The 19806-nt window shown below is 53.0% G+C and overlaps 1 protein-coding gene across 1 annotated transcript in view; it reads right to left on the bottom strand.

Moving 5' to 3' along the window:
- Nucleotides 1-16560: 16560 nt before the first annotated feature.
- The window catches only part of FCHO1 (FCH and mu domain containing endocytic adaptor 1), a 30368-nt gene continuing 27122 nt past the window's right edge, over nt 16561-19806 (bottom strand). The window contains exons 26-29 of the mRNA XM_081092426.1: nt 18669-18868; nt 17775-17830; nt 17277-17441; nt 16561-16839 (exon numbers count right to left, since the gene is read on the bottom strand). Of these exons, the coding sequence (XP_080948552.1) occupies nt 16817-16839; nt 17277-17441; nt 17775-17830; nt 18669-18868 (444 nt within the window). The 3' untranslated portion in view covers nt 16561-16816. The remainder of the gene's footprint in view (nt 16840-17276; nt 17442-17774; nt 17831-18668; nt 18869-19806) is intronic.

Consider the following 19806-nt stretch of genomic DNA (forward strand, 5'->3'; position numbering starts at 1 on the left):
TATACAGACTCCCAACAGCAGACCAGAGGAGCACAAGAATCAAGTCAAAGATTTGAAATATGAAGAAGCAAAAAACACCCAACCAGAAAAGCAAAATGAAAAAAGAATCCGAAAATACGAAGATAGTGTAAGGAGCCTCTGGGACAGCTTCAAGCATACCAACATCAGAATTATAGGGGTGCCAGAAGATGAGAGAGACCAAGATATTGAAAACCTATTTGAAGAAATAATGACAGAAAACTTCCCCTACCTGGTGAAAGAAATAGACTTACAAGTACAGGAAGCACAGAGAACCCCAAACAAAAGGAATCCAAAGAGGACCACACCAAGACATACCATAATTAAAATGCCAAGAGCAAAAGACAAAGAGAGACTCTTAAAAGCAGCAAGAGAAAGAAACTCAGTTACCTACAAGGGAGTACCCATACGACTGTCAGCTGATTTCTCAACAGAAACTTTGCAGGCCAGAAGGGAGTGGCAGGAAATATTCAAAGTGATGAATAGCAAGAACCTACAACCAAGATTACTTTATCCAGCAAAGCTATCATTCAGAATTGAAGGTCAGATAAAGAGTTTCACAGATAAGAAAAAGCTAAAGGAGTTCATCACCACCAAACCAGGACTATATGAAATGCTGAAAGGTATCCTTTAAGAAGAGGAAGAAGAAGAAAAAGGTAAAGATACAAATTATGAACAACAAATTCACATCTATCAACAAGTGAATCTAAAAATCAAGGGAATAAATAATCTGATGAACAGAATGAAATGGTGATTATAATAGAATCAGGGGCATAGAAAGGGAATGGACTGACTATTCTTGGGGGGGGGAAGGGGTGTGGGGGATGCGGGAAGAGACTGGACAAAAATCGCGCACCTATGGATTAGGACAGTGGGTGGTGAGTGAGGGCGGAGGGTGGGGTGGGAACTGGGTGGAGGGGAGTTGTGGGGGGTAAAAAGAGGAACAAATGTAATAATCTGAACAATAAAGATTTAATTAAAAAAAAAAAAAGAATGAGAATCAGGGCACCTGCAGGGGAGGGTTTAACCCCTGGCCTGTGGATGTGTCCCTGTGGCTCTCACTGAGCCATCTATGGGGCCTCTAGGTTCCAGTTCCCCGGGCCCACCTACCAGAGCTCACACAGCCAACCGAGGCCAAGGGGTTGGGGGGATTTGGACTCTGGCCTGCGAATCCGTGGGTGACCCCTCACCATTTTTTTTTACCGGCTTGGCCTCTAGTGGTGATGGGCTGGTCCCTATTCACAAGGAGCATGCGTGGCTTTTGTAAACAGAAAAGAAAAGAAAAAAAGAAAGAAGAAAAAAACCCCAGTAAAGATAATTCTTCTTTTTTAAATATGTATTTTTATTGATTTCAGAAAGGAAGGGGGAGAGAGAGAGAAACATCAAGGATGAGAAAGAATCATCGATTGGCCGCTCCTGCACGCTCCCCAGTGGGGACTGAGCCCTCAACCCTGCAACCCGGGCATGCGCCCCTGACCGGAATTGAACCCGGGACCCCTCAGTCCCCAGGCCAACGTTCCATCCACTGAGCCAAACCAGCCAGGGCACGGTCATTCTTTTAACAGGTGTGTTATGCAGACTCTGCTTAGTAAAACCATGTGTGCAGGTGGATTTATGCAAGCATGCACTTCCACACTGATGAACACTTGGGTGACGAGGTAGGGTGACACGCGCCCTTCAGACCGTCACGTTCTCTGCTTCTAGTCCCAAAGCCAGCACAGTGACTCACTGACGGAGCTGGTCCTCCCCGATAGCAAACCAGCCTTCCTGGGAGGAGTCCAGGAAGGAATCTGAGGCTCCCGATTCAATGCCAGCCCTGCCCCGGCTGAGCCTCAAAGGGCATCTCTCGGCTTATTTCCCAGTTGGGGAAACTGAGACCTCCTGGTGCCGTCCTGTGGGAACCTCCTGAAGGACCCCCACGCCTTCGTGTTGGTCAGGACCCTCCTCTAAGCGAGGCCTTGTGCTTAGAGCCCTGCCGTCTTCACATTATTCTTTGTCACCCAGAGATCAATGTCACGAATGAGAACACAATGAGCAGCCTAGTCAGGATTAGAGGCGACACACCAGGTCCTGCGTGCGGCCTCCCCACCAGGGGCTCATACATACTCACACCTACACTGAAAGGGAAGGCCGAGGTGGCCTCGATTCTATGGATAGGGAAACTGAGGCCAGAGAGGTCAAAGAACTCATTCAAGAAAGGTCAGTCCTACCTTTAACCACCACCTGATGGGACCTCCTTTAGTCTGCTATGTTGGTGGTGAGTTCCTCATCATTGGGAGCAATCAAGCCCAGCCAGACTCCCATCAGGAGGGATGACAATGGGCATCCTTCCTGGTTCCCGGTGGGGGGGGGGGGGGGGAAGAGTGGGGGCATGTTGCTCGCTGCTCCAATGGGGACCTTAGATGCAGTGGCAGGAAGTCACCCAGTGGCATTCTACCCCTTGGGGCCAAACTGGCTTGTCTGGATTCTCCGCGTCTGCCCTGGAGCCGATCATCTCTGAGGCCCCTTCTTGGTTTCCCCACACTCTTGGGGTCATCACACACTTTGGGATGAGAGGAAGGAAGAACAGGTGTCAGGCTGGGCTGGTTAAATATCAGCCACTTATCTAGGCCGGATTGGGGCCTAACCTTGGGGCCTAATAATTGTTTGACACTGAGGCCGCACCTGTCCCTATGACTTCCTCCGCCGTGTCTGGTGTGGCAGCAGCCTCCACGCCTTGGAAGCTCAAAGGGCACTGGCAGGAAATGGTGGTCCCAGGGCTGGCTCCAAACCTGACCAGCTCCCCCTGGACCCTGAACCCCAGATCTGGGCCACAGGAAGCCCTGGCCTCAGTAGGGTGGAGGATCCTCAGTTTACCCACCTGGAAAGTGGCCATGAAAAAAAAGTCCAATCCCGAGGAAAAGTTGGTTGGGAACTAGCTAATGATGTAATTGTGATTATACTAATAATCGTTATTATTCCGATAGTGATGGTGACGGTTGAAGTTCCCGGGCACCCACGTCGTAACCATAGGGCTCACTGACTGATCTCCCCTTCACCGCTTTCACCCGCACCATCAGCGCAGCTTGACCTCCTAGAGCAGCGATGGCGAACCTTTTGTTTTTTTTCTTTTTTAATTTTTTATTTAGCAAGACCCCAGCTTTTCTAGAGAGACCCCGGCTATTCGAGGGATAGTGAGCGAGCCCCCGGCTTTTCGAGGGAAAGCAAGACCCTGGCTATTCGAGGGAGAGTGAGCAAGACCCTGGCTTTTCGAGGGAGAGTGAGCGAGCTCCTGGCTTTTCGAGGGAGAGTGAGCGAGCCCCTGGCTTTTCAAGGGAGAGTGAGCGAGCCCCCGGCTTTTCGAGGGAAAGCAAGACCCCAGCTTTTCGAGGGAGGGACCCCAGCTTTTGGCGAACCTTTTGAGCTCAGCGTGTCAGCATTTTGAAAAACCCTAACTTAACTCTTGTGCCGTGTCACATAGAGACATTTTTTGATATTTGCAACCATAGTAAAACAAAGACTTATATTTTTGATACTTATTTTATATATTTAAATGCCATTTAACAAAGAAAAATCAACCAAAAAAAATGAGTTCATAGGTTCACCATCACTGTCCTAGAGAAAGTGAAACTCAGAGACCTAAGGTCATTCACTTGAGGCCCCCCAGTGGCCAGAAGTACCCTAATCATAAAGCCTCTGCCTGCTGAACACCTGGTACGTCCTCCTGGGAGCTGGGTCGTTGTCCTGCCTCACAGAGGAGAAACCGAGTCACGGCTAGACGCCAGCAGCAACCTGCTCAAACCACACGGCGAGGCACTGGCCGAGCAGAGATCTGACCCCCAGGGGAAGTCGTGGCTGGGGCCCTCAGGTCTCAATGCAGCCCAGGGCCTGGCATGGCCGGGGCCATGGACGAGGCTGGGGTGGCAGCAATTCCTTCACCTAACAGTAATACAGTGGGGCCTTGACTTCTGAGTTTAATTCGTTCTGAGACCGAGCTCGTTAAGGAGCTCGTTAACTCAAATTTACTCTATCAACTCAATGCAAAAAATCAGCCGAGAGACAGCTGGTACCTCAAAAAACTCGTTAGTCGGGACACTCGTAAGTCAAGGCCCCACTGTAAGCCCCACCTGGGGCCCCAGGTGCTCTTCCTGCCCAAACCCTCCCAACCAGTGCCCCTAACAACCTCAACAACGAGACAACAGTAATAGTAACGGCCAGAGCCCTCCACCCCCCCTTCAGGTCCCGCCCGATCCTGGGAGGAGGGTGGGGGGGGTGGGGCAGGGGTCCGGGGCCACCTCGCTTGTCCATCGGGACAGTGCAGGGCTCGGGGAAGTCAGAGTCCCAGGTGGCCTCGGCCTCCCCTCTCCGCTGGCGTGGGGGAGACTTCCTGCCCAGCCAGCCTGGGTCCGGCTTCGCGTTGGAGAAGCCGGGGTTCGCAGGGATGAGTGAGGACCCCGGGAGGGGGGGCGGGGGGGGGGGAGACGGGGTAAGGCGGGGGGCTCCGGGATCTCCTCGCAGGTCCACGGTCCACGCGCGCGGAGATCTGACCCCAGGCACCTGCCCGAGGTTCCCCAATGTCCCACTTCCTCCCTTCCATCGCGGGGGCTCCACCCCGGGGGAACCCCAACACTCACCCTCAGACACGGACCGGTCTCCGACCGCTGCTCCTCTTTGCTGGCAACCAGTAGGAAGAGCTCCACCTGGGCGTGAGCTCCGGTGCCTGGCGCCTTCCCGCCTCCCCCCGGGCCTCGCCTCCCGCCAGCACATCCCTCCCCGCACCCGAGCCCCAGCTGGGCCGAGTTTCCTGGTGGCCCGGTCGAGATCGCCCCGCCGGCCCCTCCTTCTTCCCTCCCCGGCCCCGCCCCTTCCCCTCTGCCGCCCGCTGTTTCCCCCGCCGGCCTTCTCCTGGCCTCCCGGTCCCCCAGGGCTCACAGCGCTCCTGGAGTCCAACCCACAGCGGGTAGTGAGCTCCCCGCCGCTGGTGGTGTGCAAGCCGCGCCTTGTCAGTCCCGGGCCCAGGGCCGGCCCAGCGCTGGTCCAACGTGTGTCCGGTGAAGAGAGGATTGAAAGGGGGCGGGAGGCAGTTTGAACTGAAGCACAGTGGTCTCTCCTTTGGAAAAACGGATGTTTAAAACTGCTGTTTGAGGCATATACCAGTTCCCGGGCCGGTGGGGCACATAAGAAAGGCAGACAATCGATGTTTCTCTCCCCCCACCCTCTATAAAAATCAATGAAAAAAAAAAAATCAATGAAAACATGTCCCTGGGTAAGGATTAAAAAATAAATAAGCCCTAACCGGTTTGGCTCAGGGGATAGAGCGTGGGCCTGCTAACTCAAGAGTCCCAGGTTCGATTCTGGTCAAGGGCATGTACCTTGGTTGCGGGCACATTCCCAGTAGGAGGTGTGCAGGAGGCAGCTGATCAAAGTTTCTAACTCTTTATTCCTCTCTTCTTCTCTGTAAAAAATCAATAAAATATGTTTAAAAAAATAAATAAAACTGCTGTTTGAACTACGCTGTCATTTTTATTTTTTTTAAATATTTTTATTGATTTCAGAGAGGAAGGGAGGGGAAGAGAGAGAGAGAGAAACATCAATGATGAGAGGGAATCATTGATGGGCTGCCTCCTGCAGGTTGGACCAAGCCCGCAACCCAGGCATGTGCCCTTGACCGGAATCGAACCTGGGACCCTTCAGTCCGCAGGCTGATGCTCTATCCACCGAGTCAAATTGGCCAGGGCTACTCTGTTATTTTTTTTATAATCTCTTATTCTATAAAATATAACTTTGTTTTTTAGCTCGAATACTAGAAAAGATAAACTGAACTGTCTGGCCTTGCAAGCTAGCCATCGAAAGGGGCTGGTACACTGACACTGATATTAACGCACATTTCCCGCCAAGTGTGTGTTCATCCCAGGTTGCAGGTGTGTGTATAGATATGATATGTACTCAAAGTTACAAGGTGTCTGCGTAGATACGACAGGTGTTTGATTAAATACCATATGTACTCAAAGTTACAAGCTGTCTTACACAAAGAAGGAGAAGGATATAAAAAAGGAAATATTCCCTCCTGTGTTTGCTCATGATTTGACAGAGGTAATTGTTAGGTCGAAAGGGGGTCCAGGAGCTGATGCATGGCTCCGCCAGGTAGATGGTGACGCAGATACCGGTCCCGCCCTGGAATTCCTAACAGGTCAGCTACCAGGCGGATGCCGAGGCCTGGAAACCGTGACGACCCCCCCCCCCCCCCCCCGCCCCGCGGGAACTCCCACCGCGCATGCTCCCCCGCGCTCACTGAACAGCTGTATAAAAAAAGCGCCCCTTTCCCTGTTGGCGCGGGTCCACATGCCCTGTCTTTGGGGTCCGTGGGTCCCCCGGGGAGGCAGAATAAAGCCTTTCCTTTCTTTCTTTTCTGATTCACTGGACTCTCTTTATTTCCTACGCCGCCTCCCGAGCCACCTAACCTAACAGCAATCTGCGCGCAATAAAGATGACTCCTAACCCACTGGCTCCGTAGGCGTCTTGTCCAGCTCGCTGATTTGCGATCCAACAGAACCCAGTGGTTCTTCAGGTCTCTGTAAGCGCGTGGAAAGTTGTGAGCCCTAAACACGGAGACCCCAGACATCAGAGGCTACGGTCTAGCATTCGGAAAGACTCCGGAAGTTGCAAGCCCGATTGGAAGATTCTTGGGGTTGAGGCTAGTGCAGATTTGAAACCTCCTCACCCCAGCCCGGAGCTGTGTCTGTCTGAGTCAGAAGTTTCTAATCTTGACAGGATGGGGTCAGGAGATCTGGGTCCACAGATCTAACCCGGCACTCAGGGCGGAGGAAGTGGGTTCTGTGTACAACCAGCCCTGCGCCCCAGGAACCTGAGGCTTGGCCTTGTCAATGTGAGGTTAGGTGGCTCAGGAGGCGGCGTAGGAAATAAAGAGAGTCCAGTGAATCAGAAAAAGAAAGAAAAGGAAGGGTTTATTGAGCCCCCGGGAGACCCACGTACCCCAAGGACAGGGCACGTGGATTCACGCCAACAGCAAGGGGGGCGCTTTTTTTTATACTGCGGTTGGGTGAGGGGCGGGGATGTGAGCTGAGGTATTCAGCTGAGGAAGTTCCCGCTGCAGGGGGTCAGCAGGGGTATTCAGGAAGGAGTCAGTATCTGTGTGGGGGTCGTGCTGATTCAGGGAGAAGCCAGTATCTGTGTCTGGCACGCTGATCTGTTAGAAATGCTAGGGGGAGTCCATTATCTCGTCACACGTCTGGGTGTATCCGATCCTGGGCTCTCTCCAACCTAACAGTCAGGGATCGAGGAAAGGAGACACCCGCTCCCCGACCGCCCCCCCCCCCCCCCGCCCCGTCCCCTGAAACAGGAATTTTAGGGGAATATAGGCAGGCTTAGGAGATTTTTAGAATTGGGGTCCATGGAAAAACAGGGCTACAGACTGGGAGAAGGTACATTTCCATCACACAAGGAAGCCAGGCGCAGCTTCATTTCCTTAAGACAAGGGAACTGGAAGTAGCCAAAAATAGGTCTACATTTACAAAATAAAGGAGGAAGAAAGCCCAGAGGGAATAGGAGGACAATGAGGGAGGAGGGCCTCAGGAGTTACCATAGTAACCAATTGGGAAGGGAATATTGACCAATCAGAGGGGATATCAGGACACAGGACCTGCAGCCTTTATAAGCCCTGGAAACAGGAAGTGGGTGGGACCCTTTCTCCCCACCCCCACGTGGGAGTCTGTACTTGCTCTTCAATAAATCTCCACCTTTGCTATACTACCCTCTGTCCGGGGATTCATTCTTTGACTCCAGTGGCCAAAGAATCCGGGTTCCAGTCCAAAAATTCTGTTTCCCCCCCCATCGAGAACGGCTCCAGAGATCCCAGGGCAGATTCTGACACTGAAGGGCCCCAGTTCAAATCTGGACTGTTGTTATCATATTGATATTGTTATCATATGACTCAGCAATTACACACCTAGGTAACCACCCCACATGGGTGCTCACACCAACCCTTGCACATGCATGTTCATAGCAGCACCAGTCACGATCACCAAAAGGCAAAAACTGATAGAGCCTCCCTTCCCCCAACTGGTGGGCGGGGTATGATGTAACCTGCAGCCCGGAAATACCTGGGTGACTAACCAGGCACCTTACATGGACTATACATTGGACCACCAATCCACACCTGCCAAATACCCTAAGCCCTTGTCCTATATGTGATAGATCCTCCCTTCCCCCAACTGGTGGGCGGGGTATGATGTAACCTGCAGCCCAGAAATACCTGAGTGACTAACCAGGTACCTTAGATGGACTATACAGTGGACCACCAATCCACACGTGCCAAATACCCTAAGCCCTTGTCCTATATGGACAATGCAGTAAGCCACCAATCAGTGTGCGCCGAGTACACTAAGCCCCCCACCCCTTCCCATTCCGCCCCTCAAAAGGCGTGCCCACCCCTGCACGTGCTGCTGTCCTCCCCTTGTGAGGCAGCCCGGCAGGTGCTTCTCCTCTAATAAAGCCTGTAGTCCTGGTTTTAGGCCTCCGTCTGATCTTTCATTTTGGTGCCGAAGACCCGGGAGAGGTGAACAGGAGCGTGGACGATCCTCGAACCTAGGCCCGAGCTTCTGATTCCTGCTCTGGCTCTGCTCGGTGGTATGGTTCTGAGTTGATTGGCCCGCTCCAGACACCTCTCGAACCCTGCCGCACCAGGACACGTGGGGATCTCGTCGCTTCCCTTCTCCGGTAGGCTTCAGGAACCCCCCGCCCCCCCCCCCCGCCACTTTTTTTTGCTAGCTCCCTGTGACCTGGAGGGGCATTAGGGCCTACAGAGTTTCCCGTCTACTCTGCTACACGTTTCGTGCGTTCTACGAAAGCCCAGGTACCTGGCCGGGAATTCTCTTCTACTCCGCGGGAAAGGTCTCGGGGTGACGACCTTGGAACCTTTTCTCGTCTCACTCGCTACAGGTTGGCTGAGGGAACAGGAGGACGCTCCTTGTTCCTTCCCCAACTTCCAATCGCCCTTCCCTCCGGTCATGGGGACCTCTCAGTCCAAACCCCCTCGAAACACACCCTTAGGGTGTCTCCTCGCCAATCTCTCGACCCTTGGTCTTTCTGGCTATATCAAACCAAAGAAGCTCGTTTTTTTTCTGTAACACTGCCTGGCCACGATATAAACTCGACAGTGGTTCTCAGTGGCCCAAAAACGGCACTTTCGATTCCAATATCCTCCGAGATCTAGATAATTTTGCCACCGGACAGGGAAAGGCTTTCGAAATCCCTACAAACAGGCTTCTTTTTCCCTCTGCTCTCGCTCCTCGCTTTACTTCTCATGTTCTACTCATCAGATCCTCCTCGCAAAGTCCTCTTTGCCTCTCAAACTGATTCTCAGCTCCTTTCTCTGTCTTCTGACTCTTACAACCCTGGCGTAGAAACCTGCATCCTCTACCTTCTGAGATCTCTAACCGCCAGCCTTCCCCTGTGCGCTCTCTGCCGAATCTCCGCCCACTGACCGCCAGCAACCGAATTCAGGTGGCTGGCAAGTTCCCTTTGCTGGAAAGTCGCAGGGGGGAGGGTATTACCCGGGTAGCCATTCCCCTCTCACTCTCTGATCTTTCTCAAATTGATATTTCTCAAAATATCTTGACTCTTTCTCTTCAGACCTTTTAACCAGCAGCCACCTTCTCCCCAGTCCCTGAGAGCCCAAATCCTGGGAACGTGAGCTCTAAAACGGCTTTTCCCACTAACACTCATTCTCAGGCCACCCACAGACTGCCTTCCTCAACAGCCTCTTTTATTCCTGCATCCATTCTACCCCTGAGGGAGGCAGCAGGAACTGAGGACATAGTCTGAGTCCATGCCCCACTCTCTGTATCCAGCCTCACAGATTGAGAGGCATCTCAGGTTTCTTTTTCCACTGACCTGACCACCTTTACTCCCCCCGACACGCGCAGCAAACTTCCACAAACCCCTCAAGAAGACCTCGTTAACCTTTAAGGTCTTTAATAATAGAGATGAGGAAGCCCATATCCAAAATCAAAAGACGAGATCAGGCCAAGGCTGAGGCCCATTAGGAGCCTTCCAGCTCCTAGCCACCGCTTTCAAACCCCAAACGAAGTGCCGGTCCTCCAACTGCGGGTAAGTCAGGGGCTAAGCCTCCTCCGGGCCCATGCCTCAAAAGCAGCAAGGAAAGACACTGAGCCAAGTCCTGCTCAAACCCGAGACCCCCTCCTGGGCCCTGCCCAAGGTGCGGAAGGGAAAGGCCACTGGAAATCAGACTGTAGTCTGGCCCTCAGGGTCAGGCCTCAGCTAGTCCAGCATGGCCACCCTCTGGATCCGGTTTGGAGCTCCCAGACCTCCTGGGACTGGCCACCGAAGAAGCTGCCCAGGCCCCCACAGACTTACACCACCAGGACAGAGCCTCGGGTAACAAATGTGGCGACAGGTAAGCCGATCTCCTTTTTAATTGACACTGGGCCACTTATTCTGCCCTCTCCAAATTCGCTGGGACCCTTGTCCACTCCTCAGACTCTATTATGGGGGTTGATGGATTAGTCTCACAGCCATTAGCCACCTCATGTCCACACTGCATCTTACTAAATTCCCCCATCCACTCTTTTCTTATTCTACCTCGGTGCCCAGCCAAGGCTACCATGTATCCCCTCATAAAGCCCAGTTGTCCCAAACCACAGTCACCTACCTCAGTTTCACTGTCTCACCCCACAAGGCTGCGCCATTCCTGGGACTGTAAATGCCTTATCTTATCTCCTCTGTGACTGTCCCCTCCTCTGAAAAAGAAATCTTCTTTCTCAGGCTCACTGGGTACTCTCGCCTCTGGGTTCACAACTGAGGTCTTCTTGCAAAGCTCCTCCATGACATGACATGGCGAAGGGACCCCCCCTCACTGAGCCTTTAGATCCCAAGGCCACCATTCTCACCCCTTTAATGCTCTGAAAACTCCTCTGACCTCAGCGCCTTCTCACCCCACCCCTCTCCCCCACTCCACCCTTTCCAAAGGACTCAACAGTCCAGCTACTATCAGAAACTGAGATCGTTATCTCTAGGAAAAATGTGGCAGTTTTAAAATCCAAGCGGCTAGAGGCCTGAGAACAGATTGCAGGGCCTGCTCCCTCCTCCCCCTGCATTTTCTCCAGCCTCATATACCTATACATAATTTTCCAAAGTCTTTATTAACTTAAAGACTTTGGAGCATTGCTGGGTTAAATGAATTCACCTGCTCTTAGAATGTATACTTTATTGAAAGTAATGGAAGGTCTGAGGCATGGTTATGCATTTTTGAAGGACATAGAAAGAAGGTTTGAAGGCTAATTTGAAAGTGTGAAATTTATGAAGGTTGTGTATGTGATGAGAAGGAAAAGAGAAATGTTGAAAGAAAGAAAGAAAGAAAGAAAGAGAAGTTCTAAGTTAACTATTTATAAGAATTATAAAAGGGCCATTTTACTCTGAGCAAGAAAGTGAGGTTTCGGTCTCCAAGCCTGGCAGGACAAGGTAGCTGGACACTTCTCAAGCTAAACCAGAATATTCAGAAAAACAGCAAGGATTAAGGTTCAGTAAAAATTAGAAGTTAAGCCAGCACAGTGTCTTACTTCTTATCCAACCATCCAGGTCCCCGGCTTCCACTGCTCCTTTCCTTCCTATTTTCTTTTCCCTTGGATACAGCCCATTCTAACATTCCCTCCCACTTTCACTGCAATACCTTCCTCTCTCAGGCTCACCAAGTGCCTCCCACCATCCCCGAAGAAGACTCGGTGACACCATCCAGGACCTGATGACTCCTCACTCTTCACAGGCTCTTACCTGGCAAGGGACCCTCCGACTGTTTACTCTGGAAGAAGCTCAGGTTTTTAATATTTTCAGATGAAACGAACTTGGGATGTTGAGGGAGTCATCAATTCTACTATAATTGTCTTTATTAATCCCAACCTATCCCTCCCTCACTAAAGGACATTCTCTCTCGCCCTGCAAACCCTGGACCTACTCCTTTGCCCACCCTCCTCAACACAACTTTCTATCTATTCTCTAACATCAATCCCTCCTTCTCTACATCCTGCTGGATTTGTCTGTCACTGGCTCGAACCCTCATCATAGCCACTCCAATCCCAACCTATTGGACCACTAACTTAACTCTTACCTATACCAGACTTCAATGCACCCTATACAACATCTCTCTCTTTAATATGGAAAACACTACCTGTTTAACAAATACGTCTCAAACCACTACCTCAACTACTCCAGCACCTTACTACTGTACACAATCTATAAATTTACCCCCTCCCTTAGCCTGCCCTCCACCGGGTATTTTTCTCCTCTGTGGGACTACAGCCTACACCTGTGTCCCCCGGGACCTGTCACACTCGCTCTGCCTTTATGTCTTCCTAACTCCCAACCTTTCTATCAGAACAGAGGGAGAACTCGAATCTTCTCTTGGTCTTCTCAGGTCTCGCCACAAAAGGGGGGCCCTTGTTCCCCTCTTAGTGGGTACGGGAGTTCTCACTGCAGCAGGGACAGGCGTAGGAGGCATTTCCTCCTCTGTTCATTTCTACCACAAATTGTCTGCTGAATTTTCAGAAGATATCTCCATCATTAGCAATTCCCTGGAATCCCTTCAAAGGCAGGTAGACTCCTTAGCAGCGGTAGCCCTACAGAACCGGCGTGCTTTAGATCTCTTGACAGCTGAAAAAGGAGGTACCTGTGTCTTTCTTGGGGAAGAATGCTGCTACTTTGTAAATGAATCAGGAATTGACAAAGATCACATTAAATCCCTCCGGGACAGGATTGACCAAAGACGACGTAACCAGCTAAAAGGGGGATATGACATCTTTGGCTCACTTATACCATGGCTCCTCCCACTATTAGGCCCACTGGTATTTATTCTTTTAATCATGCTCTTTGGCCCCTGTCTCATGCGCTGTTTCACTAGTTTTTTGCAGAACAGAATGCAGGCATTCGCCAACCAGAAGGTGGGAGAAATCTATCTGGCCTTGAATTCATAACCTAGAGACACCTATGTCACCGGAATCTTTGAGACCCCAGGCAGATGCCCCTGACGACGTCCCCTCTCAGCAGGAAGTAGCTATGGAAGACAGACCTTCACCCCCTGACCTTGCCCGGACTCTCAATTTTTTTTTTTACTATTACCAAAAGCCTGGAATGATAGATCCTCCCTTCCCCCAACTGGTGGGCGGGGTATGATGTAACCTGCAGCCCAGAAATACCTGAGTGACTAACCAGGTACCTTATATGGACTATACAGTGGACCACCAATCCACACCTGCCAAATACCCTAAGCCCTTGTCCTATATGGACAATGCAGTAAGCCACCAATCAGTGTGCGCCGAGTACACTAAGCCCCCCACCCCTTCCCATTCTGCCCCTCAAAAGGCGTGCCCACCCCTGCACGTGCTGCTGTCCTCCCCTTGTGAGGCAGCCCGGCAGGTGCTTCTCCTCTAATAAAGCCTGTAGTCCTGGTTTTCGGCCTCTGTCTGATTTTTCAACAACAACCCAGATGTCCCTCAGCTGGTGAAGGAGGAACAAAACGTAGCTCTCACACACTCAGTGGGCCATTACTCAGTCATAAGGAGGACTGAAGCACGGACACAGGTTTTCGTGGACAAACCTCAAAACATGCTGAGTGAGAGAAGCCAGACAAAAAAGGCCACATGTGTGATTCCATTTATATGAAATGCCCAGAACGGGCAAATCCATAGAGATAGGAAGCCCGGTTAGTGGTTGCCACGGGGAGGGGCGCTGGGGGGGGGGGGAGGGAGAGGGTGAATAGGGAGGGACTGCTCATGGGCTTGGGGTCTTCTTGGAGGGTGATGGAACGTTCTGGACCCAGAGGTTGTCAACTGAAAAAATAGTATCGACTGGTTGTTTTGTCACCAAAGGGTTTATTTGAAAGAAAGAAAGGCTTGCAAAGCGCATGCAGGTATGGCAAGCCAGGTGCACAGTCCGGCCTGTGCTCGGAGACGGAGGAGTCCTGACATCAGGGAAAGGAAGTTAACCATAAAATTTATTATCTCTCGCTTCCTCTCCCTTCCTCTCTGAAATCAATAAAAAAAAAAAAGTTCCAGTTAGTCCTTATCAAGGTGGTTGATTGTGCAACATTGTGAATGTACTAAATGCTACTGAATTGTTCACTGTAAATGATTAATTTTATTATGTGAATTTCACCTTAATTTAAAAAAAAAATCCCCAACCAGGCCGCTCACCAACTGGGGTGGCCTCTGGCGAGTGACCCAGCCACTTGTGGCCCGCCCCCCCCGTGAGGTTTTGGGCTTCCCAGGCATGGGAAACCGGGGTATCAAACAATGCCAACCTGCCCGCCCTGGGTTGGCAAGTTAAACAGGCGTCCCACCCTCCTTCCTGGCACATGTCACACCAGTTCTGGATCGCCAGGCAGCTGAAAGGCCACACGTGGGAAATGCCTTCTGTTTTATTTATTTATTTGATTTTTATTGATTTCAGAGAGGAAGGGAGAGAGATAGAAACATCAATGATGAGAGAATCATTGATCAGCTGCCTCCTGCACACCTCACACGGGGGATTGAGTCCGCAGCCTGGGCATGTCCCCTGATCGGGAATCGAACCGTTCATAAGTCCTGGTTCGTAGGTCGAGGCTCAACCACTGAGCTATGCAGGCCGGGCTAAATTTCTTTTTTTTGTTGTTGTTAATCCTCACCAGAGGACATTGCTTCCATTGATTTTTTTTTTTTTTTGAGAGAATGGAAAGGAGGGGGAGAGACACAGAGAGAGAAACATTGATGTCTCACACAGACTGGTTGCCTCCCTCACGCGCCCCAACGGGAGCCCCAATAGAGCCTGCAACCAAGGTATGTGCCCTTGACCGGAATCGAACCTGTGACCCTAGAACAGGACTTTGGAGCTGGTTGAGGGGTCCTTGCCCCCTTGCGAGGCCTGAGCTCCATCAAGGAGCCAGAGTCAAACATCTGATCCAATGGGTGTTTCCCCTCCGCCCCAAGTCTTTGCACACACACGTGTGTGCACATGTGTGTGTGCAAAGACTGCAGGCCGACGCTCTAACCACTGAGCCAAAACATAGGGCTGCCTCATGTTTCAAAAGATACCTGACCTCACCTGTGACCCACCAGGAGGTGATGAACGGTGTCCCCTCTCGCAGGGGGAGATGGCACTCTGGCCCCTCAGCCACATAGGACCAGCAAAGAGGCCATTCTGCAGGGACTGAGGCAACCGAGAGGACACACATTGCTCCCAACTAGAGGATTTCCCCCCACTTCGCAGATGAGGAAACTGAGGCACAGCCAAACCCCCTGCTCTCTTTGGAAGACAGGGTGGGAGGATCAGAGACCACAGGCCAAACCCCACTTCCTGCTTCCTGAGCTCCACCTGGCCTGGCTGGGTCCCTGGGATCTGCACAGCCTCAAGGGCAGGTACACTGGGTCCTCACATGTCCATCAGGACCCAGGACTTTCCACTGAGCTCAGATCTGCTCCCCACCAAAGTGTGCTGGTTACTGTTAGGTTAGGTGGCTCAGGAGGCGGCGCAAGAATAGAGACCAGTGAATCAGAAAAGAAAGGAAAAGGTTTATTTCTTCGTCCCTGGGAGACCCACGTACCCCAAGGACAGGGCACGTGGATTCACACCAACAGGGAGGGGGGCGCTTTTTTTATACTGCAGTTGGGTGAGGGGCGGGGACATGAGCTGAGGAATTCTCTGCCGCAGGGGATGGGCGGGGGTATTCAGAAGAAGTCCATATCTGTGTGGGGGGTATGTGGATTCAGGGAGAAGAAGCTGGTATCTGTGTCTGGCACGTTGATCTGTGAGAAATTCCAGGGGAAGTCCATTGTCTCATCACATGTCTGCATGTATCTGATCCTGGGCTCTCACCGACCTAACAGTTACCATGCCTGTCCTGGCCCCAATCAGGCCGCTTCTTGCCCACCTGCACTGAGGCCCACTCCCTCCCTAGCTCCCATCAAAGAAAAGCTGCTGGCACTGTTGGGGTGCTTCCTCTGCACCAGGGTCTTGTCAAAGTGTGTGACCGCCCCTCAGCCACCAGATGAGGAAAATGAGGCCCAGGAAGGTCAAGCCACTTGCACGCTCTAAACCTCGGCTCATAGCTGCATGGCTCCCGAGAGCTTTCTCCTGCTCACTGTTGGGTCCTTACTGCCTGACACACAGTAGGTACTCAATTGATATTTGTAGATTGACTAATTGCTTTCTCATGGAACTCACAACTCTGTATCTCTCTGCCTGGGGTGTCCATCCCCATCTTGCAAACTCCTACTCATACCTCAAAGCCCCATTTAGAATATCCACTCCTTAGGAAGTCTTCCTGACACTCCCACTCTAGTCTGTGTTCCTCTAGTCCTCATTCCTTCCACCAGCCCAGCTCTGAGTCCATGGAACTGGAGGTGTCCATGGGGCTGGGGTGTCCATGTTGGGCTTTTTCTGCTCTGAGTGGGAGTAAGCGGGTGGGTGGGGGACGGGGAACATTAGGGAGGTTAGCTCTCCCCCACGCATCTGTCTTCTCTTCCTCTCCTCTCTGGCGCTGGAAAGGAAACTTCCAGGAGCAGGAAAATTATTTTATTAGAAAATAAAGTGTTTATTCAAAGAACATTAAAAGTCCAAGGGCCTGTGTGGGAGCTGGTATGAGCGGAAGTGAATCTCAGGCTCAGCCAGGCTGGGCGTGGGGCTCCTCTCCACAGAGTCAGGGCCTCGGGGGAGGCCAGGTTGGGACCCCAGGATCCGGCAGGCAGGCAGAGAGCAGTCACCAAGCACCAGGACTCTGCAGAGCTGGGGCCAGTGGGCTGATCAGCCTCCGGACTCAGCAGCTCACCAGGTACATCCCTGTGGGGGTGGGGCCGTGAGTGGAAGGAGGGTCGCTTATCCCTACCCTCGGATCCCCCAATCCTTCTCAAAATACCCCTTAACTCACTGCCCCATGGACCCCAGCAGCCCCCTGTGGGGGCAGGAGAACAGGGTGAGGGTGCTGGTGCAGTGGTGTTTCTGGCTGTGGGCTCTGGATCCTTGCAAGGACACCCACCCTCCAGGGGATGGCCCAGACACATTCATCTTCCTTCCTGACCCCTCCCCCTGGACCCTGGCCACCCCTCCCTGTCTGTGACCACCCCACACTGGGTTTCCAGACCTGACACCCACCTATCCTTCCCAAATACCTCAAATGCCTCCCTCACCCCTGCATCCTGGCAGAAGCAGGGGGTGGGGCTTGGCCATAGCAGAGGCCTGGCTCCCAGGAAGGTGGGGGCAGTAGAGTGGGTACATACCTGTGGCAAACCTTCTCTTTACCAGCGACATGCGGTAGCCACTGCCCACCAGCTCCACGTCCACGCCGGACAGAGTGGCCCCTTCGCTGGTGAACTGAGCGGCCACGGGGCTGGGCGTGCTGGGCCCTGAGCACGGCTCCCAGCTGGCAGACAGGCGGCCAGAGCCTGGGGAGGCCTGAGGTCAGCTGTGTCCCATCCCTGGCCCCAGGCCCACTGTGACCCCGACTCTGCCCTGGCCCTGCTTTGATTTGTGGCCTCTCTACCCCTCTGACCTCCTCTTGTGCCCCTGCACCCGTTTTCTTTGGCTCCACAAGACTGTGTGTGGTTTGTAAAGGGGTCCTGCCCCAGGGCCTTTGCACCTGCTGTGCCCACTCCCAGGATGCCTCTCCTTCAGCTTTGTCAAAGCCCTTCCAAGCCTGGCCACACTCCCCTACCCCAAGCACATCCCCGATTCTCCCACCTGAGACCCCTGAGTCCTGATGTACAACCACAACTCACCCCCTGCCTCGGACACATCTGGAAGTTTCCATAGGAACCGCTTCTCCTCCAGGTTCCTGGCATCAAGAGAAGCTCGGTCAGGTCAACCCCAGAGAGAACACTTAGAACCCAGGGTCCCAGCTCAGTTTCCTCTCAGCTATGTGACCGGGGCAAGCCAGGCGCTCCCTTGCTCCAGTTCCCCCGTCAGTGAGGCAGGGGTGGGATGTGGAGCAGCTGGTCCCGAGACCCACAGCCTTGCAGCATTTTTAGAGGATGCATTTGGTCCTGTAAGCCTGGCTTCTTCATGACAGGTTCTATCCTTTATACAAAACCAAGGCAACACTGGAGCTGGATTCAGATCCTGATGTGATCTTAGATAAGCAATTTAGCCTCCCTTTGCCTCAGTTTCCCCATCCATACATAGGGACGATGGCCGTCTACACCCGGAGGGATTGCTACGAGCCGTAAGCCAACCAGTGCGTGCTGAGCCCATGGACACACCTGGCACGGAGGAAGCTGTGTCAGCTATTATCCCTGTGTGATAACAGCACCCTCAGCTGTAAGCGGTTCAAGCCCACGCTGGCCAGTCAGGTGCAGGGTGGACCCTTTAGTTCAGTGGTTCTCAACCTTGGCTGCACATTAGAATCGCCCGGGAATCTTTTTAAAATCCTGATTTCTGGGCCTCATCCTCCGGAAATTCTGTTTCTTTGTTACTAATGTTGTGGCCTCACCCCATAAGAAAGAAACAGAATTTCCGGAGGATGAGGCCCAGAAATGAGGATTTTAAAAAGATTCCCAGGTGATTCTAATGTGCAGCCAGGGTTGAGAACCACTGCCCTAGTTGCTTCATCAAGGGGAGGGCTGGGGGGTTCAGGGGCACCGCTGAGCCCCTCTTGGCCGTCCATGTGCCCTCACCAGGTGGCAGCCGGCTGCAGGCGGACATTGGTCACAGGCTCCCCCACAGGCAGCAGGATCTGGACATTGGTGAGTGGCGTGGGCACAGCCGTGGCACCGGGCCGGTAGCTGTACTCCACCGAGACCTGAGTGAGGGTCGCCTCACACTGCCAGTGGGCGCTCAGCTGCAGCGGCACAGACTGGGGACCCGGGCGGGAGAACTGGAAGAGAGAGGACAGAGCTCGGGCCATCCTGTCCTACCACACGGCGCACTACAGCGGCGGGAGTCTGCATGGCACACACCGCCCCAAGAGAGACCGGCCCCGGAGGCTTTGCAGATAGGAGTCTGCATTACACCACACGTCCAGCAGAGGGCGGGAGAGGGCCTCATTCTAGTACAGTCTGTGGACAGGCACCCCCGCAGGGGCCTGGGAGGGGCACTTCTAATGTGCATAATGATGCCATCTGCACCGTGGAAGCCTGGCTCCCTACAATGCCTTTCTGGCCACCATTTACCCTCTGCCCTCCCTATACTCCCACCATCCCTTCCCTGCTCCTTCTGCCCTGCCCGTTCCCTCCGTATCCCCCATCCCCTCCATATCCCCCATCCCCTCCGTATCCCCATCCCCTCCGTATCCCCCATCCCCTCCGTATCCCCCATCCCCTCCGTATCCCCATCCCCTCCGTATCCCCCATCCCCTCCATATCCCCCATCCCCTCCGTATCCCCATCCCCTCCGTATCCCCCATCCCCTCCGTATCCCCATCCCCTCCGTATCCCCCATCCCCTCCGTATCCCCCATCCCCTCCGTATCCCCATCCCCTCCGTATCCCCCATCCCCTCCGTATCCCCATCCCCTCCGTATCCCCCATCCCCTCCGTATCCCCCATCCCCTCCGTATCCCCCATCCCCTCCGTATCCCCCATCCCCTCCGTATCCCCCATCCCCTCCGTATCCCCATCCCCTCCGTATCCCCATCCCCTCCGTATCCCCCATCCCCTCCGTATCCCCATCCCCTCCGTATCCCCATCCCCTCCGTATCCCCCATCCCCTCCGTATCCCCATCCCCTCCGTATCCCCCATCCCCTCCGTATCCCCATCCCCTCCGTATCCCCCATCCCCTCCGTATCCCCATCCCCTCCGTATCCCCCATCCCCTC

This window comes from Myotis nattereri, assembly GCF_964212035.1.
Source record: "Myotis nattereri genome assembly, chromosome: 5".
NCBI lineage: Eukaryota > Metazoa > Chordata > Mammalia > Chiroptera > Vespertilionidae > Myotis > Myotis nattereri.